The sequence below is a fragment of the Athene noctua genome, chromosome 10 (genome assembly GCF_965140245.1).
Source record: "Athene noctua chromosome 10, bAthNoc1.hap1.1, whole genome shotgun sequence".
Taxonomy (NCBI): domain Eukaryota; kingdom Metazoa; phylum Chordata; class Aves; order Strigiformes; family Strigidae; genus Athene; species Athene noctua.
In genome coordinates this window covers 3,408,753-3,435,018 of record NC_134046.1, presented here as the reverse complement: position 1 = coordinate 3,435,018, position 26,266 = coordinate 3,408,753, and the positions used below count along the sequence as shown (strand labels likewise).

The following is a 26,266-nucleotide window of genomic DNA, read 5'->3' as shown; positions in this document are numbered from 1 at the left end:
AAGCACCTTGTCCTGCTCAGCAAATAATCCATGGCAGCATTTTCATGCATGCTTGCCCTCAAGCTGATGTGCTCTTACCATTGTGTTGGGATGAGCTAGAAAGACTGCTAGGAATTTGATTTCACACTGCTCTGCCTAACAAGACTCATCCTGGGATTTATGGGTGCCCAGGACCTCTGGATCAGAGCAGGACTTGGAAGACTTGGTGATGGCAGCAGCAGACTGCTGACATGGTCTGGAGAGGGGTTTGGCTCCCGACAGCTGACTCCGCTTTTGTGACTCTTTCCTTCAGGACACTCCAGTTCCCCTCCCAGGCCCTGCTCATCTCTCTCTGCTGCCTTCCCTTCCCTTCCTCTTCCTTCTGGAGCTCCTCTGCCTGCCAGCACCTGGACTGAGGTGTTTACCTGAACCACCTGAAAGGTGCCTGCTGGCATTTTACAAGCAACCATTTTTCCTCAACTGCTGCTGCAGTGGTTAAGTGTTTTGTTGCTATGGCCACACAACCAGAGGATTAGGAAGTCAAGTACAGTAGTTTCTTCATCTTAAGAGCCTTGGGTGTTAACCTGGCAGCAGCACAGTAGAGATAAAGGTATTTTTGGCATCCTGATTGGTCTCTGTGCTCCAGCCTTTCCATTCTAGTCCCCACCATTTTTCAGGGGGTGAAGGGACAGAATGTACCTCTTCTTTCCATTCCATCACAGATACACTCCTCCTCCACCCAAAATGGGATTCATCCTTTCCTTCAGGATGTAAAATGGTGGCTGAAGGTACTGCGATATCCACTACCTGCACGGAGCTCTCCAGACAAATTCAGACTAACACAGTCCAAGCAGGCAGACCAAAGTCAAAGGGAGTGACACAAGCCCTCTCCCTGAAGAAAACATACCTTGTTCAGGCCCCAAAAAGTGCAAACCATGTCAGCACCTGCCAAGGCAAGGCATTGCTCAAGTCCTGAACTAGCAGAGCTGTTTGCAGCGTTACCCCAGGGAAGGCAGGTGGGGTCTGACTGATCTGGCAATGGACTGGGAGGCAAAGGAGCACGAATGTGCCAGAACACTTGGGTTGAAAGACAAGTTCAGTTCAGCCGTTGCCTTGACAATTCCACCCACTCCCTGCAGGGTCTCTAGGCTTATTTCCTCCAGCCTGCACACTGAAAGGAGCAGGGCAAACCCAGGTGACACCAGGGATGGAGAGCACACAGGTGCACAGTCTCCATCCAGCATGAGTGTGGCAGGCCAACCGTCCCTGCGTGCAGCTGATCGGCTTCACAACTGATTCCTTTCTCCCATCCCTGTGGTTCCAGGCTGTGCAAGGGCTTTGCTCCCCTTTTAACCCCTATTTCTCCATCTTGCACTTTTTCCTAGACCAACCCTTCACACTGCCTTGTTCACAAAAGTTAACAGGGATTGAGAGTGGACTGGTACAGCTTTGCTGTGTTGAAGGGTTATAAAGGCTTTGTGCCACGGTAGAAGCTACCATAAAGGTCAGAAAAATGTTACAGTGGAATTCACATTTACCTCTTACAATGATAAAATACTGCAACTTCTTCTCATGGGTATTTATTCGGCATAGGGAAAAAGCCAAATAAATACCCATTTACCCAGATATACCCACATACCCAGAGCCCAGGGACTCTGGGCTGGAAGTAACAAGCTTCCTCACCATGCCTGCCTGCTGCCTCGAGCCCTGGGGGTGCCAGTTCTGAGCACCAGACACCAATGGGCACTAATCATCCAAAAGCTTATAGACACCTCATCCAGACACAGCCAGAGGAAAGATAATTGCTGGCTTCACCGACTCCGAGCCCCTGGAATGCAAAACCCAGGGACTGTGTGCTCAGCCCCTTCCCGTGGTGCTCTTCTGCCTACTCTGTTTTTCCTCTTTGCTCTCATAGAGTCAGGCTGAAGCTTTATCAACTGCTTCTTCCACAACACTGCTGCAAGCTCGCTACCAGGCCAGTGCTGGACAGGCCTGTCAGGTCTTGAGAATGCCATGAGACCACACCCAGGAACTGTGGCACTACAGTTGTGAACAAAAGCAGCCCCCCAGACAAGCTGTTTTCTCTCCTGTATTTTCTTCTCTTCTTGGGAGATTTGTTTCATCTTACAGAGAACGCAGAGGTGGACTCCAGCAACAACTCAAAACCATCCTATTGATCTCTTTCTCTGGGGAGAACAGTTAGCATCATTGATGAAAACTGTTAAACAGTGATTTTTCTCTGGAATCAAGAAACTTGATAAGTCAATCTTATACATTTTCAGTGCTTTACTTATTTATCATTTTATTTTCCATGCGACGAGAGAGTACTAAGATTTGGCTGGTGTCTGTTTCTGAAGGAAATCACTAGAAAAAGAAAGACTCATCAGAAAACCTGCAGAGACCACAGAAGTGTTTGATACTGTTAACAGCAACCTCTTATCTAAGAGCCTCTTTATCCCCTGTCGGCCTAAACACATGGCGTTCGCTCCACAGGCTCTGTTCTTTCTTCCCTAGCCTAGCTCACTGCTCGATTTTGCCCTACCACAGAATCAGACTCCAGAAGGGTGCCAGAATATCCTTTGTGATGGCATGAGATTAGGCTCAGGTCCAGGGTCCCCATTCCCTGGTTGCCCAGTGGGAACACACAGCCTTCCAGGTGAAATCCTTTGTGCCAGCACAACGCTCGCAGCTTGCTCCCAGCAGATTTTACCTCTGCTTGCCACCAGCACCCAGAGTTGGTTTTTTTTTTTCCACCCTGCAGCGTCAAGAAGGTCAGCAGGTGGAAAGGGAGACAGGATAGATGCAGAGTGAGGTCTGCTTGGTTTGAAAGGCTTCCTCCCCCACACACAGCACAGCCGTTTCAAACCTCCGTGGATGCATTGGACAGAGAAAGTGCTGTGAGCTCCAAGCATGCAGGATGCAGAGATGCCAGAGCTCATGGAGTTGAGGCATGCGATGAGGACAGGCAGAACAGACACTCAGCTGTTATTGGCACAGTTCCTCACTCTTCTAAACGGGCCGAGGCAGGAGTTCCTGTGTTTAGTGGCCAGCGTTTCACATGAGGCCAGGCTAGAGAGGAACAGGCCTCCTGAGGTTGGTTTGCAGATACAAAACACGTGCTCCAGGGTTCTCAGAGCCACACCAGTGCAGCCCTGTGCTCCCTTTACCAGATCCTCATTTTGCTGAGAAACGCTCTACTCTGTCCCATCTCACCTGGATCTGGGCACTTCCAGCGGGCTGCTTCCAATCCTCAGGAAGTTATCAGAATGGGTCGAGGAGGAGGAGCTGGAGGACTTGACCTCGACTACCCCTGCAGAAGGCAGCCTGTCTTCAGACTGCTGCGCCCTGCTCCAGAGCACGGCTTGTGGGGACGACGCACAGCTCTTCCTCCTGTGGGACAGAGAACTTGGGTGAGAAAGCTGCCTTTCCCACACGCTCCAGCTGGGAAGCCTTTCCACAATAGGCTGGATTTTATCCCAGCAGCTAAAAGCTCTTGCTCCCACTGAACCTCCTCTCCTCCCTCCCAAGGAGCCATGAGTCACGGGTAACTGCTCAGCGACGATGGGGGTACACTGAGCTCAACCCATCTTAGCCCATTCCTTTATAGATCACCATCCACGTGACCTGGAAATCGGAGACAGGAGAATGCATCAGCCCACACACATACAGCGATGGCTTTGTTTAGTCTAGCTGCAAAAAATGCCTCAAGCAAGGGGCCTCCCAGCAGGGAAAGACCGTTTCAGTCTGCTCTAAGTCTACAGAGTGTATCAGCCAAGGAGCTCAGCCCAGGTGGGCGTTCGTGCGCACTGATGAGGGTGACAGGGACATGACATGAGTGTTATTTTCCATTTTAGTGATTCTCTTCAGGCACCACTGACCACACTTCTGACCACGTGCTCAGAGCTGACAATTGCTCCAGATGTAGGTGCATTTCAGACCTCTCCCTGCCTGCACTGACAGCCTGGAACTGCTCTGGCTTCCTTTGTAGCCAGCACATTCAGACATGGGCACAGTTCACGGTCCTTTGCTGCATAACAGCTGAGCTCACAGTACCATCCAGCTACATGCTAAACAAGCCACACATATTTGGGACTAATTCACATCACTGCTGCTCTGCCTTCAGAAGATTTTCTTTATGTCAGGTGGTTTGGTTTTTTTTCCCCTGTAAGAGTCCCAAGACTTTTTTCCCCTTACAAAACCACAGTAAATTGGACAAAGACCTCCCTATGTACACAGGTAAAAAGGAAAAGTCTAAAGTAAACAAACTCAAGAAGAAAAGACACTGTTCTTCCTGAAATCTGGAGAGGCATCTCAGCTTTGACTGAGATCTCGAGCACTGTCAGCAAGTGCAGCTAAAGACAGGTTCACTGTGCAGTGGAAAGCATGATATCCTCTCCATTTCTTGAAGTGTGTCCACCCTCAAACATCACGCCACAGCCTCTCTCAAGCATTATTCATCTCATGTTATCATAGCTGCCAATATCTCCAAGCACAGCCTGCAGAAACAGGCTTGTACAGCTAAAACCCAAATGCCTCTTGCTGCAAGGAGACCTCGAGGCCACCCTTTTTCAGGACAACACAATGAAGCACATCCTCTCCTCTCCCCACTCATGCTATGCACAGCCCAGCTCACCCAGCTTGTAGCAAGCCCTACCTGTTCTCCAGCCTACACAGCCACAACAGCCTGCAGCAAGGCATCCATGACCAGTCCCCTTGCTAAGCTCACTCATGGCAAGGCTCACAACCTTCCCTTCCCCAAGCTCATGCCCAGAGCATGGGCCCAAACCACCCCTGTGGTAGCAACAGCTAGCCCCAGCACAGTCTGACATCTCCAACAGGAATGAAAGCAAACCAGAGTTAGAAAGCAGGTCACAAAAATCAAGCCCTGACACACAAAAGCACAACAATCCTCTTCCAGCATGCTCTGGCCACTTCACACCTTGTGAAAAATCACGTGTAGGTTTTGTGCTGCAGGAGCCAGCCTGCATGTCCTGAGCACTCAGAGCAATGTAAATGCTTCCAGTTTATTACTTTGCAGCCAGGCAAGTGGAAAGTTGTTCCCTACTTGCTGCAGCCACTTTGCTGTGGATAGGTAGGCTCTGTGTGTTAGAGGATGCTGCACTGCTCACTTGGCAAGCGCAGTTTGGGACTCCCCATCTCCATTTTGTGATTCTGCAGGAAGATTCTCTCTTCCCTTCTTCAGCATTTTATAAATTGAATCACAGTGTGCTTTAGAAGGGCTGCTGCCACTAGCGTGGCTGAAGGCTCAGTCCCAGAGGACTTCCAACTGCCTCCAGCACAACCTAGATTTAATTTAAAATAATTGCAATATAAAATAGCATCTTCACATGTGCTGAGGGAGAAGAGAGAAAAATTAAACTGTGAGGGGCAACCTTACAGCAAGGTTCTGAAATCCCCAAACAGCACCAGAAACTCCACAAGCAAGCACAACGCCTGCCGCAGAGCAGCGGTCACCAGACACTTCCCCAGTCCCCTGCACCCCCCGTGTGACCCTCTAGCCATAGGGAGCCCCGAGAATTTCACATTCTACCCCAGAAGTATCTCGAAGTAGCACTGCAGGCAGCAACCTGCTACCAGCTCACACACCTCGTGCTGTTAGAGGGGCTAAAGTTTACAGGGGCTTCTTGGCCACCCAGCCCACCTACCACTACCTGCAGACATTTCCCTGTATAATTTCTTCCATAAACTGATTAAGCTTCACTTTAGGGCAGCTAAACTGTCTCCACTGATCCCTGAGGAGGCTGCTGCCAAGTGTCATTTTTCTGGTAGTTTGGATTAATCTTTTAAAAGTAATAAAATCCTTCCTGGATGAAGTTTAACAGTGAAACGGATGAAAACAAAACAAAGCTGCTTTACTCTTATCAGGGGACAAACTTCAGGAGTCTGACAGTGGGGTGGTCTCCGATTTTTGGTGCAGAAGTTCTGCAGCACAAGTTGCAGCAGAGCCTCCCTCTGCTCTAAGGAACCCATGCCACAAAGAGCAGACTTGGAGGGTGAGGGACTTCAGAAATATCCTTTCTACCATGCTCAGAGCCAGCCCCTTTTGTTCTGCAGCCCACTGAGTGGTTATCTCCTCACCATGCTGCTTGAGCCTGTGCTCCTGCCGGCATCAGCTCCACTGCTTCATACGTGAAGCTCCCAGCTGCTCCAGGGGAACTCTCCATCCCCAGGGAGAAGTCGCTGCTCAGACTTGTGGTGCTGCCTCGGTCTCTCTGCTCTAGAGAAAAGAAGACAGAGCTACCTGAAGACCAGCTTGGTCTCCGTGGCTTTCTCTCCCTTTAAACAATACACTTCCCACGTGCCCTGGGGCCGCGTTCTTGTGAGGCCCCAAGGGAAGCATACCCATTTGTAGTCACCTTGATGCCGGGAACCCAAGCCCCCAAGTGATCAACCATTACCAGCACCCAGGGGTGCTGACGCTCGGCAGCAGCACTCACTGAGCATGCAGATCTCTTCCAGGGTGAAGCCAGGTGGCAAACTCTTCCTTCTGGGGAAGGAAAGACAAAAGTTACCTCAGCGACACTTCAGGGCTGCGCGGAGGCTGGCCGTGGCCAGGTCTCTGCAGCACAGAGCAGATCAGAGCAGGGGGGAGCTAGCTGTGCAGGGGCAGAGGGGATGGGGCCGATGTGCAGTATCCAACTCTCCTAACAGTCCCAGCCCACACACCCTGTGCTTTGAGAGGGAGGCGACAGGCTGCAGACAGACGTGTTTATTCAGAGCCTCCAGGGTGCGCTTTGTTTCTTTCTGCCCCTCCTGAAATAGGAAGGGGTTCATGTTTAGCGGGTCTGTTAAAAACCAGCCGCCCTGCTCCACAGCCTCCAGCAGTGCCTGACAGAGCTTGCTGTGCAGCCTGCTTGAGCCAGAGCACACATCTCTGGCTTCATCTGTGCTAAAGCACCAGAGCACACATCTCTGGCTTCATCTGTGCTAAAGCACCAGAGCACACATCTCTGGCTTCATCTGTGCTAAAGCACCAGAGCACACATCTCTGGCTTCATCTGTGCTAAAGCACCAGAGCACACATCTCTGGCTTCATCCGTGCTAAAGCAGCCACGGACAGTCATTAAGCAGCATGGCCAGTTTTTCAGAGCACAACATGGCCACCTCACAAGCCTCGGCCCCATTTTGCAGCCTTCGGAGTGCGGAATAAATTAAAGAAAACTGGGCCAGGACACCAGGGCTTCCATCTCCCCAAAGAAACAGCACTGACAAGCTCCCTGGCTCTGCAGCCCATGCAGCAGCAGGCACAGGCTCCTTACCTCTGCGACTTCACAGCAGAGAACTCCTCAGAGGTGATGTGCTTCAGAAAATTGAAGCAGAAAAAGAAAATCTGAGCAAAGGGAGAGAGAAGAGTGGTTCAGGAATGAACCTGAGGCTCCACGCAGCCTCTTATCTTGGTGGGGAGGTGCTGGCAGGAAGGAGATAGGAAGAAATCTGCAGCTACCAGCCTCCAACGTGCCATGGGCTGCCACCATCCCATCCTGGGCCTCCTCTGACACGTTAAACTGACACTCTGTTCCCTGCCGCGGAGAGGCCCGGGAAGGAAGGTGTAAGACAACTCTCCTTATCAATGCCTTGCACACATGCTGCAAGCACAGGGCAGGTATTTATGCTATCAGTGCAGAATGGAAAAGAAACGGCCCCCAGCAGCTGCTCATACAGGCAGGTAAGCAGCAAACCCAGCAAAACTAGCAGGGTTTGAGCCTCACGCTCCAGCTCAGCACCACAGCTGGATCACACCTGCAGCGTCCGCGGTCCCCCAGTCTGCTCCGTGGCATTCTCCCCACTGGGGCTCTGCCATCCCATCTGCCTGCGCAGCCCTCCTGCAGTGGGGAGCAGGGAGGGTTAGAGACAGCTGTGCACCCCCTTTCCTGTCGCAGCTATCGGCTCTGCCCATGGCCAAGCAGGCAGCTGAGCAGAGCTGCCAGGCTTGAGCCAGCAGAGATCTGGGAAAGGAATGAATGGGAGGAATGATACTAATACAGAGGTCCTGGACCCATGAAAAAGGGAAAACAGGCCAGTGTCCTGGCTCTGCTGTTCAGAGGCAGGGGATTCCCTGGGGAGGTGACAGTCTGAGGAGCAAGAAATTAGCAAACAGGGTTAGACATACTCCCAACAGGGTTAGACATACTCCCCAACTCTTGATTTCTATCCAGAAAGTGATATGGCAGTGTAGCACAACTATAGTCAGAGCAATCATTTTTTGCTGTTAAACAGTGAAAGATTTGAAGAGAATTAGTTCCACTAACCATAACTGCCTCCTAGACCCATCTGTGTACCCACAGGTACACACACCCTGCCACGTACTCAGGCTGGAACCTGCTCCATGAGCCCACCAGAACATGCAAACCACATGCAGCTGCAGCACGCAGGCAGGAGGGCTGGCACTCAGGACAAGCACACAAGGCTATACAGCTTTATTTCCAAGCTCCCAAGCAGTCACACACCTTAAGCATCCCTTCTCATTGCCGAGCTGACAGAGCAAGTCCTGGCACCCTTTCACCCAGGGCCTGAACACTAATGGCACAAGGGAACTGGCAGGACTGACACCCACCAAACTGTAGCTTGAGGGAAAAGCATTCCCACACCTTTACACATCAGGAAGCAATGGGGCAAGGCTCCTATTTTGTATTTTTAGCACCCGAACAATCTTTTTAGAGCCCAGCCAGACCACTGATATTACCAGAAGTAGCCAGTGAATGCTGCTATGGGAAACAATTAACCTGAGAACAAAACCCAGTGCTCAGCCACTGTCCCAGACCAGACACTCACCTCTTCTCCTTTACTGAGTCGATCGACTAACATGTGCCTGGAAAGAGAGCAAGGGAGGCTCAGTCACATGCTGGCAGCCAGAATCAGCAAAAGAGCACAAGCTGTCCAGAATACCAGATGCCTGAGCCTCCAGGTGAAAAAAAGAAAAGGCATCAGCCCCTCTTGGTCACAGCTCACTGGGAGCTGCTCCAACATCCACCTTTGGTTGTGAGCAAATGCCCTGAAGGCTTCTCCCTCGCTGCACAGGGAGGCATTACATGAGTAAAATTTAGTGTGCCTACCCGAAGAGAAACCAGTCATAGGCCACAGTCAGGTAGAGGATCTCTGAGGGCTCCAGGGACGTGTGGATCAGCCCATCCTGCAAAGTAAATCAAAACATCCTTCAGGCAGCAGCCCTGGGAACTGGGACTTGGGAATTCGTGATCTACTGTCATGGTGATCCAAGATGCCCAGCTTGCTCTACCTGCCTGTGATACCGCGTCTGATGGCAGGACAGCATGTTGGGCTCCACATCAAAGCCAATCCACACCACCTCTGAAGCCAAGATAGTCAAAAGGAACATTTACTGCTCCACCACCACTTCCTGGTGAGACAGTCACTCACCCTCCAAACAATCACCCCCAGAAGCAGAGCGGGTCAGCCAGGTACTCACAGCCCATAAGGAGAGGCGCAATAAGGAGATGAAGAGAGGAGTTCGATCCCAGCCGGATATACAGTGCACCAGGAGCCCGCTGTCATCTATTCCAGGCAGGGGTAGGAAGGAAAAGGGAAAAAAAAAAGGATGTTGCAACACGAGCAATGACTTTTCTTTATGGCAAATCTGAGGAGACAAGCTACCCTCCATCCCTACAGCCCAGGCTCAAGAGCATTGCTCAGCCACCAAGCCAGAACATTTTGTCTTGAATATGGCAGCCAACAAATTGCTCAGAGTGTCTTGGGTTGTCAGCAGCCTCAGCTGATGTGCCAACCTGGTCCTGACAGCTGCTCAGGACACGAAGTCACTAGGCATGAACATCACTTTGCTACCCAGAACATACACGTACCCAGTTGCAACCCACTGTCACAATCTATTCCCACATCAAAGAGAAACCTGCTCCAACTGAATGCTTTTTTCAGTCTCACCAGCCTTACTAGTGATACATATTGAGCAGAGGCATACACAGGGCACAACTCCTACGCTCTCCAGAAAATTCAGCGTGTCCCAACACAACTACTGCAGGAGTCTGTCGTTGGCCGTGCTGGCAGAGCCAAACATGGTTCCTTCTATCTGACAGTGCTAGGTACAATGTCATAACACCCAGAGGGAATGGGATGCCAAGACAGGGCAGTATACACCCTTCAAAGAATTGGGGTGGCTGTGATGACAGAGGATGGAAGAGGCTCTTAAAATAGACGCTTAATGAGATCCCGAGCTGGGGTAACAAAACACAGGTGTCCAGCAAAATAAGAGCAAGAGTCAACAAGCAGAGGAACAAATGTTTCTTCTCTTCAGCTATAAAGTAGTAAAACATTAGGTAAAGTTTTCAGATATCCCTTCATCCCTGGGAGGAGAGGGTTTTCAAGGAATCAGCAAGTCCACCTCTAAGAGGGGAGCTGGAGCCCTGAGATGCTAGAACCATCACCCGGCTTTGAAGAGAGAGTGAAGTTCTCTATAAAGTGACTCTTCTGTATTGTGAACTGATCCACAGAGGCACTAATACCACCAGCTGCTCTCCCAGACAGTGACTGCTCCAATTAGAGCACTGCGAGCAAGGAGCCTGCCTTACCATCACTATTGATGATGGAGATCAGCAGCTTCAGGTAGTTCTGTGTCTGTTGTACAAGGTCCCAGCTCTGCAGAAAAGAGAAATGTTGACAGTAAGGGTCTGCCCACAGCAAAAGGCTGCTCTGCAGTTCAGAGCCTGCCATGCTCTGGGCTTCTCTACCCAGAACAACAGCAGAACAGAAATAACTCTGTGGCCGTTCCTCAGAGCAACAGACCTCCCCCTTGGTGAGCTAATCAATCCCCCCATCCTCTGCAAAAGGCGCTCTGGTACAAGAGACCAGGCAGGAAAGAAAAAATTAAAAATAAGAAGGCCATCTCTCCTGTTTGCCTGGCTGGCACAGAACCTGCTTGCCTGCAGCCCCAAAGCTCCAAGCAGACCATGCTCTGAGAGACTGATGTGAGGCAGCAAACACCTGCTGAGCGCTGACCCAGTTCCACGGCCCCCCCGCACGCGTGCACTTAACCAAATGGCTCAGCAGCCACGTTACAGCTGTGTACGTGATGCAAGGAGCATGACGGGGTGAGCAGGCCAAGGGCAGCAGCCTGTTCCCTCAACCCAAGCACATTCCCCAAAACTCTCTGGCCCTTGCAGATGGCCCCAGCAGGCTGCCTGCAGAGGGCTGACCCACTCCCAGCTGCTCCAGACAAGCACCCGACTTCTGCAGCAGCACCCAAGTAGCAGCAGCAACACAGAAAGGCTCTGAACTCAGAGACCTCCAGCACTACAAGAGGTGCAGGTGAAAAACAGAACACGTTCAAGTGTGCCACTCTTGACCACTGTGTCATGAGAAGAGACAGGGAATTTCAGTGGTCTGATCAAAGGCAGAACTAACTCAAGGAAAACAGGTTATCACCAGCAAGGAAAAGGCAAGGAGAGGGACACACGTTTCATGTGACAGTGGTAGTGGTATAAGTGACATCTGGCTGCAATTGAACACTTGCTGTGTGCTTGTATGTGTGCACAGGAATGTGTAACCACACTTCAGACTACTGTCAGACAAAGACCATATTCCTCTGCCAGTGAAGCCTGCACAGCAACAAAAGAGTAAGGAAATGGGGAACACACTCAGCCTGGGGCAGAAAAACACATACTTCGAAGTCTTTTATCTGCCCAATTCAACCCAATCTTGTGCTTATGCCAGAAGGAATCATCTAATCATCCAGTCTGATCTCTCTATACCACAAACCAGAAAGTTTTGTTCAATTGCCCCAAATACAGCCTGAAGCTTGTACTTGGCAACAGCTCTGCCCAGAGAAGCACCTCAACTAGGGGTGACAGCTCATCACTCCTTTGGCAGCATGTTCCAACAGATCATCCTCGAAAATAACAGGCAAGACAGCTTTTCCGTATTTGAAGGTCTGATTTCAGACTGCAGATATTGCTTCCTGTGCAGCTTTTCTTGCCCAGATTGAAGAGTGCTTTAGAATTAGTATTTTCTCCCTGTGAATGTACTTACACATTAATCAAGACAACCCTTCATCACCTTTGTGATTAGCTAAACAGACTGAGAACTTCAGCTTTAAGTGAAGCACCTTCTCCAGTCTCAGATCACTTGTGCATCTATTTATTACATCCTCTTCAATTTTTAATATCCTTTTTAAAATACGGGCTGCTCAGTATTCTAGTGAACAAATTTCTAGCCATAAACAAGCTGTGGTCCCATTAGTTCTGCTTCAACACTGCTGTGATTCTGCTTATGCTGGCGCTTAAACATTATTTACATCACTGACTGACAAACGCTGGCCCAGCACAGGGAGCTCTGCTCATTCTCTGCTGCTTCCAGCCACAGAGCACAGGAGCGTGACATGCTCCAGCACAGTCAATCATCACAAAACCTGGGGGGATTGGTAGGCCCACTGATGTGTGAAATGGAGCACACGAATCAGCAGTATTATGTGATGCTCCCTGGTACAAACAAAGGTAAACCTTGAAGCCTGGGCAAGCAGAAGAGTTCAATTATCATTTGTGATGCTGTCACAGTAATAAGGAATGGAGACATGCTATGGTCAGTTATGATCTTGTACTCTTCTCCCATAGAACAGGCACCTTGCACGCCCCTGAGGAAGGCACCTAGTCCCTTGGCTACTGCTCGTGCAACGCTCAAGACTCTCCACAGCCAAGGAAGTCTGTCTGCCGCAGGCACGTGCTGAGCTAAGATTGCAAACGAGTAATACTGCTTTCTGTTTCCTGGCACGCTCCTTACCTTTGTTAGCAACATCTCCCTAATGGACTGCAAGTTTTACACAAACTACAGAAAGAGTTGACGTTATAGTCAGCTGCCTCGGGACACACCAAGCCATGGGGCTTTTGAGCAGAGGATTTCCACTGCCGTTTTGAACAGTCAAGTAAGCAGCTTCGCTCCCACTGGGATGGTATGAAGTGAGCCAGATTACGGCAACAGGAGCAAGTCAGACTTCAAATCTTTACTGATCTTTTCTGAATGAATGTCTGACCTCCCCCAGAGATAGCTGCTTTGCTCACCTGGTACTCGCTCCAATCAATATTCAGAGATTGGGTCAGAGAGACTGGGATACTTAATGGAGCATCTACATAATCCTGCAAAAAAACCCAAACACAATTGGTCAGAGAAAAGCCACGATGTGAAGGCAGCAAGTTCCAGAAAAAACAAACCAACAACTGCCAAATGGCACATCTAGAAGAAAATATCTCAGCAAAACATCTTTGGATGTAAAAACCTAAAGTAGTAAGAATTAACTCATAGCCTCTCAAGAGGACTAGTGGACAAGAGAGCTTTTCTGTGCTCCCAACAGTGAAAGTAAGGGACAAGGCATTTCTGAATTCCTGTAGGGGTGCTCCACTCAACCATTTCCTTCAGCAGGAGGCAGAATATGAAGACAGAACAGAGGATATCAATAAAATACCAAATTAAAAAACAGGAGCAACCCACACCTGCAATGAGAGGTCAAGTTATCCTGAAATCCAGGATGCAATTCATTTATTTTACATACGAATTTTACAATGAATAATTTAGTACATTCACTATCTCTTTTGTTTGTCCTGTTCATTTCCTCCTTGTGATCAGGAATAAGCACATCACATATACACCATCGCAGAAACTCTGAGGCAAGAGTTAAACCCAGTAAAGCCCACAGCTCTCCATTTTATATGTATCTCGCTCGTGTACCTGTTTCCAGTTAAATATGAGACCTTCAGCTGTATAATCCCGGTCTTTGTACTCCTTAAAAAATTCACAGCCTGCAAGAAAAAGAGATAATGAACAACCATTCGGCTAACTGCTATCTAACAACTGAAGTGCCCTGTGGGATTGGAAGTGCTGGCAGCCCCGGGCTCTACAGCACCAAACCAATCAAGACTGCTGCCTGCGGGAAGAGAAGAGCAGTAATCATCAATAGTGTGCAGCATGGCCTCCCAGCAGCAGCAACCCAGAGCACTCAGCAGTGAGCACACTCACACAACAAAGGGCAAGCTCCAAACACACAGCGGATGTGGAGTGTGAAGGGACTGATTGAATTCTTTCCCAAACAAGAGGTTTCACCAAGGAGCTATGTTTCCCAGGGGCACTGGCTTTTGGACAGATCTAAGGCATCAGACTGACACACTGAAGGAACCAGCAAAAGGAGGTGTTGGCAGAGCCCTGGGGAAAGCCAACTTTCACAGGGTATCTGCTGCAGGTAACAAGAAAAGGCTCTGTCAGATTGCTCTCACATTTAAGTCTCCTCTTTCAAACACGTGGATTGCCCTATCTGAAGGAAGCAGGTACATAACCATTTCCAAGGTTTCCCCCAAGCTCTCCCCTCCTGAAGTGTGTCCTTTGGCTCTTCTCAAACAACTATTTGAAGTCTCTGCTGCAAACTGCAAGTCACTTAGTCACAGCTGAGCAGTACCATTAGCACTGCGGCTGCCTGCAGGCTACACGAAACACCTCTCCCAACATACTGGGTAAGCCCCAGCAGTGCCACAGGGCCCACATTACCATGACACCCCTGTGCCAGGCACTGAACACAGGCAAGTCACGAGTGACTCCAATGGCAAAAAAAGAAAAAAAAAGAAAAAAATCATCTTTATGCAAGGACAGGACTAACTGTCAAAAACATACAGCCAGGAAGCAATCTGTCAGTTGAGATTTAACTCCAATTAAACAACAGCTTAAAGCAAAGAATGGGGGATTACAGCAGTAAGTACTGGCATCTATAAATGCCAACTACCAGGGTTTTCTGCACTGGAGAGCACAAAAGCTTCTACAGATACCCTATTTTAATCCAAGTCTTTCACCCTAGACAGTCATTACACTTTGCTGGGTAAAAAATCTGGTTGGATGGCCGAGCCCGAAGGGTGGGTGAATGGGGTTAAATCCAGTGGTGGTGTTCCCCAGGGCTCAGTACTGGGGCCAGTTCTGTTTAATATCTTTATCAACTATCTGGACAAGGGGATTGAGTGCCCCCTCAGTAAGTTCACAGATGACACCAAGTTAGGCGGGAGTGTTGATCTGCCTGAGGGTAGGAAATTCTCTACAGGGGGGATCTGGACAGGCTGGATTGATGGCCTGAGGCCACTGTATGGCTCAACAAGGCTTTGGGTCACAACAACCCCCTGCAATGCTACAGGCTTGGGGAGGAGTGGCTGGAAAGCTGCCTGGCAGAAAAGGACCAGGGGGTGTTGGTTGACAGCTGGCTGAATGCGAGTTGGCAGTGTGCCCAGGTGGCCAAGAAGGCCAGTGGCACCCTGGCTTGTATCAGAAACAGCGTGGCCAGCAGGGAGGGAAGCGATTGTCCCCCCTGTACTCGACACTGGTGAGTCTGCACCTCGAATATAGTGTTCAGTTTTGAGCCCCTCACTATAAGACAGACACTGAGGTCTACAGAAGGGTAAGAAAGGTGATGGAGGGTCCAGAGACTTATGAGGAGCATCTGAGGGACCTGGGGGTGTTTAGTCTGGAGAAGAGGAGGCCGGGGGGAGACCTTACTGCTCTCTACAACCACCTGAAAGGAGGTTGTAGCAAAGTGAGTGTTGGTCTCTTCTCCCAAGTAACAAGAGATAGGACAAGAGGAAATGGCCTCAAGTTACACCAGGGGGGTTTTAGATTGGACATTAGGAAAATTTTTTTCACTGAAGGGGTTGTCGAGCATTGGAACAGGCTGCTCAGGGAAGTGGCTGAGTCACCATCCCTGGAGGTATTTAAAAGACTTGTAGATGTGGCACTTAGGGACAGGTTTAAGCGGTGGCCTTGGCAGTGTTAGGTTAATGGTTGGACTCTATGATCTTAAAGGTTTTTTCCAATCTAAACAATTGTATGATTCTATGTCTGGACACTGCCTCACTCAAGACAACAGGATGTCAGAATAACTTTAGATACAAATTACAAAATAGAAGTTCTTTCAATGCAAACCTGGAAACACTAATAAGAACGTATCATGGCACTGAGCCAGCCACTAGAGGGGTTGCTGATCCTTAGATGTGTATGCCTTAAATTTAACAGAATGCCAACATTCCGCTATGGACCAGCACTGCTCAAATCAGGCAGAATTTCCAGTTTTATAAGGTTTACCTCTAGCGTGGCAGTGGAGAGCTGCTAAAGGAAAGCAGCTGTCCCAGATGGCAGAAGAGGAAGGACCACTACCAAATACTGCATACAATAGGCAGTTCCCCATACTGTAACAACTTGACAGCTTAACTCTACACAGTCACTTCTTCCTCATTCTTTACAAACCTTACAAGAGATGTATACACTGTCTCTCTCATGTTTTAAGTTTGGTGAGGCATAAAGCAGCAATATATACCTGCGCTGTGCGCTACAGAAACCAGTAATACTTTCATTTTTGTACACCTCAGCAATCTGCATGGCAGATAGACTTGACAGAAATCTTCATGCAGCTTCTCTGAATTGCCACTACTTTCTGTATGTAAGGAAGTACACCTTTTTTTAAAAAAAAAATAAAAATAAAACGTTTATGGGCAACAACCACTAATCAAGGTAAAGTCTGGGTTTGGATCACCCCCAAGTTTTGCTGGTTTTTGTTTTTTCGTTTTGGGGTTTTGTTTCTCCCTTTCTTTGTGCACAATAGAGAAAGGAGAGCCCTTTCCTGCAGACAGAGCTCAAGCACAGCAGTCTCACATCCAATCCTATCACCGAGCCCGACATCAGCAGGCAGCAATATTCAGCTCATCTTTAAGAGTGCAGCAAGTGACCCAGCAGTGGTTGCTAGGCACAGGGACTAATATAGCCAGGGAGACGGGCTGGAGCGATCTGCATCTCTGTAGTACATTGCAGGCTCAGGTTAACAGTTCTGCCTAGCCCTGGGGATATCTTAGAGTGGTGCTCTGGAACACTATGACTAGAAAATAGTCTTAAGAATTGGAGTTTTACATAACACAGAGCAAGGTATGTTTTGCATCAAGTAGCAGTTTGGAGTTGCAAGGGTGTCAAAGGCCATCTTAACCCCAGCTCCACCTCTGGGACTATTTCTCCATGCCTGAATTAATTAGAACTGCTGAGAAATTATTTTGCCACCTCAAAGAGTTCCTAATGCTGACTCACACTCCCAGAGCATCCAGATTTATTGCACCGTTCTCAGTTTAAAAGAGCTTCTCTCCAGAGGGAGCATGGAAAACATTCAGCAAGTCACAGTCATTTCACCACACACACACAGAGGTAGTTCCCAGTCCCCAGTAACGGATTGTCACCTGTCCCTTGGGAGTCCCTCTGGACATCAGTCCTGTACCTGGATATGGGATGGAGAGAAGCGTGAAATCAGCGTAACGTTGAGCTTTGTCCACCTTCTCAGACGATGTCACACTGCACAGGACAAGAGGAAAACAGGAGACATTTGTAGAGTATTTTTCATGGAGACACTAACACCCTAAAGGCTACCTGTCACGTCTCCCTACACAATGACTTGACTCATTTGTGAGCAGGGGCAGAACTTACTCAACACATCCAAATGAACAGGTACAGCCCAAAACCACTAAAGCTTTCCTCTGAAAGAAATACCAGGAGAAACGACACCCTCTGTTCCTATACACAAGCAGAGGGCTCCTTTACTCTCCCCTTTCTGAAGGCATGACTGTCATCTCACTGCAAGCTCTACAGAGAAAACTTACTCAGACTGCAGAAGACAGATGAAAGCAGCTATCTTGCCCACTGATATATCTTTCTCTGGCCTAAAACCTTGGGGTTCTTTTTGCAGCATCAACTAACTGATCCTGCTGTAGTGCTCTTCCAGGGACTGCTCCCAGGATGCTGAGTGCACACCCAACAGCAATTCATGTGTAAGGGCCACACTAGCTGTAACCCAAATCCTGCAGAAAAACAAATGAACCCAGACTCACTTCAAGCCAAACTTCACCTTCTTGTTTTCCACCATCAGGTCACAGATATATCGGACAGACAGGTATCGAAGCAGCTTGATGTCGTGCCCTCTGACCTTGTCAAACAGCTGTGAGTCTGCATTTCTGCAAGACAGAACAAGGCAAAGCAAAATTAGCATGGAAGACTGACCACACTAGGTCTGATTCTTTGCACAATACTGCCACAGTTCTTCCCCGAATCGTTTCTAGCCATAAGCCGCATAGCACAAGCCTTGTCTCCACAGGTGACAGTCAAACTCTGCAACGAAGAGATACTGCAGACTTTGTGCTTAGGGTCCCTCCTCACGTCTCAGTCTGTTCTGCTACAAGCATGTAAGATACAGAACAATTTCTCCAGCCCGGAGATGTACTTTTGGATTAAGTAAACACGTCTGTGTAATTCAAACATCTTTTAAAATGGCTCTACATATTCCTGTCTCCAGCCCTTCCCTCCAGCAAGAGATTAGCAGGCTTCAGTTACACTGGGTTCAGTCAGCCATCTGCATTCAAGACTCTTTTTCAAAAGCAAGGAAAGTAAGACTCCAAGCTTGATGATGGTTTCAAGCCTGTACCCAAAGCCCAGCCTAGGAAAGAGCAGAACTGAGTGGCTGAGACAGGCAGTTTTGGTACAAACTCCCTCTTCCCCATTGTTATGCATACAAACCTAAGTGCAGAATCTTCCTCTGAAATATCTTCTGCGTCTGCCCAAGCATCATCAGAACCTCCTGCAAGAAAGGCATTAAGAACTGAAGCTTGTGTAAATCAACTAAATTCCTAATCTGACAAGACACGCACATGCCTAAAAAGGTCATGGTTTGGTGCCCCCTCTGCACATAAAGTGCTGTTGATAGTTCCTCATATTTCCTCTTCCCAAAAGCACCCCTTTTCTAACATAGCCCCCTTGTCATGGCAAAGGGATCTAGGCAGGTTAAACCCATTATTGACAGCCAGAAGGACACCCCAGTAGTGCTACACAGTGCTTTGTCAAGTCGAGTTCTAGCTCCCACACTACAGACACCCAATACTCCTCTGAAAAGCTCACCCTAGAGTCCGCTACATCTCACCACTGGCAGGATTTGATTCCCAGCAATTAGCCAAGCAACAACAAGTTCTTATCCTCTTTCTTTCATTATTCCCACCCCTGATGTCTGGGAATCAGTACCCTGAATCCTTTGGGCTGCTTTACTTGCCTACATGCTTCCCATAACTCACTCTTCAGCCTCAAGTTCTTTTGTTACTGCTTCTTATGAGCTACGGCGCTCTGTCCTGTAGCATGGTGCTTGGAAATGGAGACGAGTTTCAGTCCTTGCTCTATTATACAGGGTCTGATACAAGCAGGTCCATGCTAGAGCTCTGCATCAGCTCTCAGGAAGAGTTTGCTCTCGGGCATAAGTCACTGTCCCAGCACTGACCAGGCAGAGAGCAGCAAATGGCTCCTCACTCACCTGAGAAGATATAGTTGTAGCCAGTGCGCCCATAGAGCTCTCCCCAGCCGGCCAGCGTTGCTGATCTGCAAATATGCTGGAGGAAGATTTAGTTATTAACCACACATGCTCCAGGAGTCTTTCCTTTATCACATCTCTGGCCTATTTGCTGTGACATCTCATAGAAATGGTTGGTACCTACAGCTACCGCCTCTCAGCAGTCTCCCCTTCAACCCTGGTCCAGTTCTCCAAACACATCAAACTCCCAAGTGCCTTTATCTGTAGCTGGTTTTTAAACCACATTTTCAACACAGCTCTCCAATTCACTCATACAGTCTATTCCTGCCAAGTTAGCAATGTCCATGCTCTGTTAATACCCTGCTTGAGCCTTATTTCCACATTCCTGTGGATAAGATTATGAATGGTCCCAGTAGGACTCCAGGCAGTTCATTCCTGCAGAAAAAGGTCAACAGGTTCAGCCCACAATGGCTTCAGTCAAGTAAAATCACACCTGTGACAATTTTAGCTATTCACACAGTGTTTCTAAATTGAACTAAGAAAACTGAATTAAGCTACTTAAGTTCTAAATGAGACTACTCCTACAGGGCTTCAATACAGTTTAAGTAATCCACATAAAAATGAATCTAATTTCATTTTCTTACAGATCCCCTTGCAGACAAGCCCACACATTCATAAGACCATTTGTGCAATCTTGCCTCCCCAGGGAACAGACAAGGGAAACTTCTCTTTAGAGAGAAAAGTTACTCAAAGGGAGCTCACTGCTGGGAAGAGTAAGGGGAAGAAAGTGACAGTAGTTATCTTTCCCTTGTCAAAGACAAGTATCTTTTGTCCTTCAGAAGGGATATACATAGGCAGAAAATGTTAGCTCTTTGGTGCAACACTCATGACATGGTGGGGTAAAATAGCCTGAAGTCCCCAGAGATGATTTCTGCAGCCTAGACAGCAAGTGCTATCTACTACTACAGGCTGCCTGTTCACAGCCAAGAACAGATTTTTACAGCGTTCAGAAAGGTGACAACCAACTGAAGACGCGGCTGCGCAGTTTAAATGGCAGGGAGAAAGGTCATTTTCTAAGACAGGTAACCCATAAAGCTTTACCTTTCCCTTGTACAGGATGACCGGGCAAACAAATCGTCCTCTACACCTTGCCATCTTACTTCGGTTGATAAGGTCCTGCAGTTTGCCAACCTGCACAGTGCTCTCAAACCTAGAGGACAGAGATTTGGTTCAGTACACAGAGCATCTTCTCACACATCTTTCAGCAAAGCTGCTACAGTCACCCTGGGCTGTCATCCCTGTCACCTAGAAGCCAGCTCTGAAGTTAGCAAGCGAGAGGACACTTCTTTAAGGGTTGCTTCTTCTGCTATACAACATTGTGATGCTTTTCCGTCTCCTTTTCTTTATTTTGAAAGGCCAGCTGCACAGAACGTGACAAGAAGCATCTTCAGGAGCTGGCAATGTAAGTAACACCAGAATGGTCTGCTACAGACTAACGTGGATTACAAATGAAGGACTGAGTAAGCCAGTGTCTACAAAAATGTATGTTCTGCTTTCTTCCCCACCACCTTTCCATCCAAAAGCAGCTCAGCACTACCATCACAGTGAATCCACTATCAGAATGTTAATTTTGCAAGGAAAAATAAATAAAACGGAGAATAAAAGCTTGAACACCCAATGAAGCTCAGTTCTGGTCACTTGAGCATTTGTGTTGCTGGCTAATTAGACAACTGTCTGTAAATCAGCTAGTGGGTTGAAGGGGGTAATTAATGTCAGCTGCATCTGCATAACTAAATTTTGTTTGGGTTTCTGGTTAAAGTTAAAACAGAAATGTGTTCCAAGTTGGACACATTTTGAAAGCAAGTTAAAATTGCTGCAATTTGTCCAAGTACCAGTTTATATTTTATAGGAATCCAACTGACTTCTGAACTACACAGACCTTCAGGAGGAACCATCAATGCAGGGAGGACTTGAGCTTCCACAAGGAATCGGAGAAGCAGCTAGACTGACATAACAGAAACCAGATGAAATCTGGACACACAAAACTGCACGGCCATGCACTTGAGATGGTTAACAAGAATTCCCAGTTAGCCCTCTCCCATAGTGGAACTCAACAGAGGAGCCTAGATGAACTGGCTGATCTCTGGATGCTCGTACATTACCAAGACGGTAAGTCTGAAACAAAGGGACAAATAAGATCACAGGAAACTCTCAAATGGAAAGGAGAAGTACCAGCATTACTGAGCTGAGATAAGGCATCTGATTCTAGTGACCTACACACAAAAGGCACAGCGAGATGATTAGGATGGCCCGGGGACAGTCTATGCTGCAAGAGAAACCAGCGTGGACTGACTGGCAGAGCAGATGAAGTGAGGACACAACAATCTATGCATTAGGGTGAAGGAGAGAACTTAGAACAGCAGGGGAGAAGGACTCAAAGGCGAAGGACAATGCTGGCATAAGAACAGATTAATACATTTATGCTGGAAGTTAAAAGTTGCTGAGCTTCAGAATCAGTGAGAGTGTGGAGCAGACTACCTGCAGCTGCCATTCTGGGAAGGATTAAAAAAATTAATCTATTATTAACATCAGAATTGATCTGTTTATGGAAAATATTACACAAGGTGGTGCCAGTAGAAGCAAGGAAACAGCAAACAAGATCTTAAAATCCTACTTTTTTTTTTTTAAAAAAAAAGATTAAGTTCTCAGAATCCATAGTGGAGGCTCAAGGTTTTTCACGTTTCCCTATATACACAGATATTTTGGCTGTCCAGCTCCAAAGAGTTTTGGAATTTAAAGAACAAAAACCGAAGCTAATCTTCTTTACACATTGTGGACGCGTAGGTGCTAAGTGCAAAGACAGGAAGATGCTAACACAATACACTTTCCACAGCAGTACATTAGATTGTGTGCAGGCAGGAGAAGCACATACCCCATCAGCACAACCAAACCCTGCTCATCTGCTTCCCTCCTCAGAGAGCACGTGAATAACACACACTGCAGGAACAGCCTGTGAGCACTTTGAGAAGAGATGCCTTCCTGTATAATTCCCAATACCAAACTATTTTGAAACTTTGAAAGATTGTGATGTATAAATTTGGTTGTGGGGATGGTTTTAAGAGAGATACATCCTCCACTCTGCTCCAGCTGTCTTTGTTTCCTTTGCAAAAGCAAACACAGGCGGAAAGAAAAACTTTAATATGGTGTTAACAGAATAGCTCTGTGGCTCTGCTATGTCCAGAAGCTGGAATTCAGCAAAAATCAAACGCCTGGAAGATCCGAAATTACAAGAGAAGCATCTCTCCAGGAGGTGAGACAAGACAACAGGTTTCACCTCTCAGCACACTGTGCTTCCCCAGAGAGACATCGCAGCACTGGGGAATGAGTTCGAGCAGCTCAGCAGGGACCTGGGACATGGGGTGAGCGGGAAGCCCAGCACCCCGCTGGGGTCACGGAAGGATGAGCCCCTCTCCCAGGCTCCCACTCCTGCTCCTTGGGAAGCTGGCACACGCAGCGGAGAGACCCACTCTGAGATCCATCACAGCTGTGCTACAAACGGGGCTCTCGGATGGTCTCAAGAACCACCATCGGCAAAGCTAGAGAGAAACAAGAGCTAGAGAGAAACACGGCAAGTAAACACAGTTGTACCGAGACTCCCGTAGTAAAGGGAAAGGCTGCTCTGAAGAACAGGTGCAACACTCTTACAGGGACAAGTGATTAAATGTAGCACACGTAGGAGTAAAATCTACTGAAAAAGGTTCAGAAAACAGAGCACTCTTCAACAGCAGTGTGGAAGATCATCATTAAGGCTGCTTGGCACAAGGCAGAGAATGAGGTGGAAGGAATGATGTGTATTGAATTTTTTTTTTTTGGACTTTTAGGTGTTTTGTGTTGTGTTTGGTTTTTTTTTTTTCCTTCAAGAGTTTGTTTTTCAGAAGATACTGCTGGGCAACCTTACCTCCATAGTAATTCCCTGCCCACCTCCCCCTAAAATCAGACCCCAAACCTGAATCTTTTTAAATACAAGGAAAATATTTCCTGTAAGAGCAAGCAATCATTTTGGCAACTGTATATTTTAGACAGGCCTGAAGCAGAGATACTTCTCTTTGGGTAGCCAAAACAGCACTGGAACCAAAGCATTCCTCTCACATTGTTCAATTATGTGCAACTGTGATCGTATGTGGAGTGCAGACACATAACAGGAACGTCAGGTGAAACCAAAGAGGTGGCCTGTGTCCGAGATCTGGACATTTTTATCAAGTACAACCACAGTGACTCTAAGACAGGGAATAAAGACCTGAGAGCATCCCCCCACTTCCATTTCCATTGGCTGCAGCATCTTCCCACTCCTTCTGGGGGGACATCAGACATTTCCCAGCACAGAGAAGGCACTCCTGGCCAACAGACATGCTTTGCCACTTTCTGTGGCTCCTTGCGAGCAGCACTAAGGGACATAAAGGTCAAAACCACACACCAAATTCCTCCTGCACCTGCCCAGATTTCAGAGTGCTGTTAGCGAACTTTGATGAAGCAACACCCTTTCTTCCCCTGGCTGCCCAGCCTCAGAATGAACAGGATGAGGAAACTGATCTGGGTTAAAAATATCCTTTTTTTGCTGGTTCCCTGCATGACTTTAGAAGCAGCTGTACCAGCAGAACCGATGGGGCAGCACAGAGTTCGCACAAGTGAGAACTGCTTCCAAAAAACCTCGGTACTCTCAGAGGTGTGAAGCCTCCCGCAGGCTTCAGGGGATCTTACCAGCTAATTAAGAACATTACAAAGATGACAGGCAGCCAAAGACACTCGGTCCTAGAGGGAGTGTCCTGCTCACTGGAAGAGGTTCTTGCATTCTGTAACACAAGAAGTGCAACAGTCTCTATTTCATAATTATTCTATAGTACAGTGATGAAACTAAAAATTGGATTTGTCTAAAAGTTACCTTGTAGCTTTAACAGAGATTATCACCCAGAAATCAGGAGGAGAGGGATGATAAAGGGTAGTCTGTTTCTGGGACAGCAAATCAAGACTTAGAAAGAACAGCATTTGAGAAGTTCATTGCCACTGCTGGCTTGCAAAGTCTTGGAATAAAACGCGGTACCAAGCATAAGTACACTTGTTTCAAATACTCATCAGAAAAATTAAGCATCCTTTCCTCTTGAAAGAGCATGAAAAACAGAAGCATTTGGTTTCTCTTCCCTAAAGACACTCCTAGTTATATTTACTGCTTCAGACTTCAGTTTCCCTTTTTTTGCAGCAAAGGGTCTAATCTTTTCTAATCTGATCTAACCGTTAAGCAGAAATTCTCCCACCTGACTACCAGCTGTGCCTCTTTTCCAAAGATCCCCTCCTACAGCACTCGGCCCACGTGCCAGCATGGTTTGCCTTCCTCAGACAAAGCAGCTGGACATGCAAGGGGAACTCGGTGACCACCCTCCTTTTGAACACGTTACCCTTGTCGTGGACACGGTTAAGACTGCAAAATTGCGTGACAGTGACATTTTGTTGGAAGAGAAGATAAAAAATGAGAGGCTGCTGTTAGAACTACAGGGAGAAACTAATGCTCAGCCAGAAGGGAGACCAACACGATTGTGGGTCAAAGTCCAGAAAGGCATTGGCTTAGACTTGCACTAAACTGCAAGCAGGCGTTTCCCGTTAACGCACTAAACATCAGCACCCACTGACCCACGTACGGGGGCAGACTATTTCTGTTGAGATCGTCGTGTCTGTCCAGCCCCTCCCAGCCTCCCCTGCCCCAAGACATTCTTCAGACTAAAACTTCTCTAATCAGAGGCCCTCCAGCCAGACCACAGGCACTTCATCAAGACAGGGAGAGCATCACACAGTCCTGCTCCCAGACACGAGCTCTTTGGGTGAGCTGCAGCACGGCAATCGTTAGGATCCAGCACCATGCTCAGGTGTACACGAGGACAGCACGCAGCAGGGCTGGACGCCCTGTTCCCTTCACAACTCTCAACGTACAGGCTTAGCTGAGCAGCTTTCATCAAGGAAGCCCAAGAGCCTTGGGGAGCCCGAAGGAGCTCCACAGGAGCTTTGGCAGAGAAGCGCAGCCCTGGCAGGCAGCGAGGGGTGTCCCGGGAGCGGCGTACCCGGCGGCTGACACCGCCGGCTATAATTAGCCTCAGCGCAGCCTGGCGGGGTTTCCCCCGGCCGGCGGGAGCCCCAGAGCGGCAGCCGCCAGGCGTGAAAGCTCCCCAGAGCAAAACGCGAAGCCGTCCCTGCCGGTTGTCAGCCCTAGGGGCCGGGGGTCAGGGCGGGACCAGGGGGTCCTTACGGGTCGCGGCCGGCGTCGCGCTCCAGGAGGACGATGTGCCGCGGGTAGTGGGCGCAGATCTCGCCGTGCACGTTGGGGATCACGCTGTAGCGGTAGTCACGGCCGAAGAGCTCCAGGCACCGCCGCTCGATCCGCTCCACCTGCGCACAGCCACCGGTCAGCGCCCGCCGCGCCGACGCCGACACCGCCCATTCCACCCCCCCCCTGCCCGCCCCGGTCCCGGCTCTCCCACCTTAGCGGCGGCACCGCCGCCGTCCTTGGCGCGGTACTGTGCCCGGGAGAACTCCAGCAGCAGCTCAGCCAGGGCGCGGTCCCCGGAGCCCGCCGGGGGGCAGCCGCGGGCCGCCGCCGCCATCCCCGCCCCGCTCACCACCACCGCCGCCGCCGGCCCATGGCCCCGCCCACGCCCGCCGCTTCCGCCCGATACTGCCGCTTCCGGTCTCCCAGCCAATCGCTGTCCCGCTCGCGCCGCGCCCCTTCCGCCCGCCCGGTTGCGTCATCGAGGTGCGACGCGCAACCTGTCGCCGCGCCCCGATCACGTTCCGGGGTTCCCGAACCCCCGCTCTGGGCTCCCCGATTCTGTCCCCGCCCGGGTCAGGAACCTCTCGGTGCGAGCCCGAATCGGGGCGGGGCCCGGCCAAGGCACCTCAGGCGTGGGGCGGCCCTCG

At 48.9% G+C, this 26,266-nt stretch overlaps 1 protein-coding gene across 10 annotated transcripts in view; it reads right to left on the bottom strand.

Moving 5' to 3' along the window:
• Window positions 1-25,993, bottom strand: part of MTMR14 (myotubularin related protein 14) — a 34,172-nt gene extending 8,179 nt beyond the window's left edge. For 2 of the 10 annotated variants that reach the window (XM_074913797.1, XM_074913800.1), the window contains exons 1-17: window positions 25,831-25,993; window positions 25,599-25,738; window positions 20,408-20,516; window positions 19,310-19,385; window positions 18,529-18,589; window positions 17,847-17,969; window positions 17,240-17,313; window positions 13,684-13,754; window positions 13,020-13,094; window positions 10,539-10,605; window positions 9,425-9,510; window positions 9,054-9,130; window positions 8,773-8,809; window positions 7,260-7,330; window positions 6,438-6,487; window positions 6,079-6,217; window positions 3,193-3,369 (exon numbers count right to left, since the gene is read on the bottom strand). In XM_074913797.1, the coding sequence (XP_074769898.1) occupies window positions 3,193-3,369; window positions 6,079-6,217; window positions 6,438-6,487; window positions 7,260-7,330; window positions 8,773-8,809; window positions 9,054-9,130; window positions 9,425-9,510; window positions 10,539-10,605; window positions 13,020-13,094; window positions 13,684-13,754; window positions 17,240-17,313; window positions 17,847-17,969; window positions 18,529-18,589; window positions 19,310-19,385; window positions 20,408-20,516; window positions 25,599-25,738; window positions 25,831-25,953 (1,556 nt within the window). In that variant the 5' untranslated portion in view covers window positions 25,954-25,993. Of the gene's footprint in view, window positions 1-3,192; window positions 3,370-6,078; window positions 6,218-6,437; window positions 6,488-7,259; window positions 7,331-8,772; window positions 8,810-9,053; window positions 9,131-9,424; window positions 9,511-10,538; window positions 10,606-13,019; window positions 13,095-13,683; window positions 13,755-17,239; window positions 17,314-17,846; window positions 17,970-18,528; window positions 18,590-19,309; window positions 19,386-20,407; window positions 20,517-20,732; window positions 20,761-25,598; window positions 25,739-25,830 lie in introns of all 10 variants that reach the window. The other 8 variants (XM_074913799.1, XM_074913803.1, XM_074913802.1 and 5 more) reach the window with 7 other exon arrangements.
• Window positions 25,994-26,266: the final 273 nt, after the last annotated feature.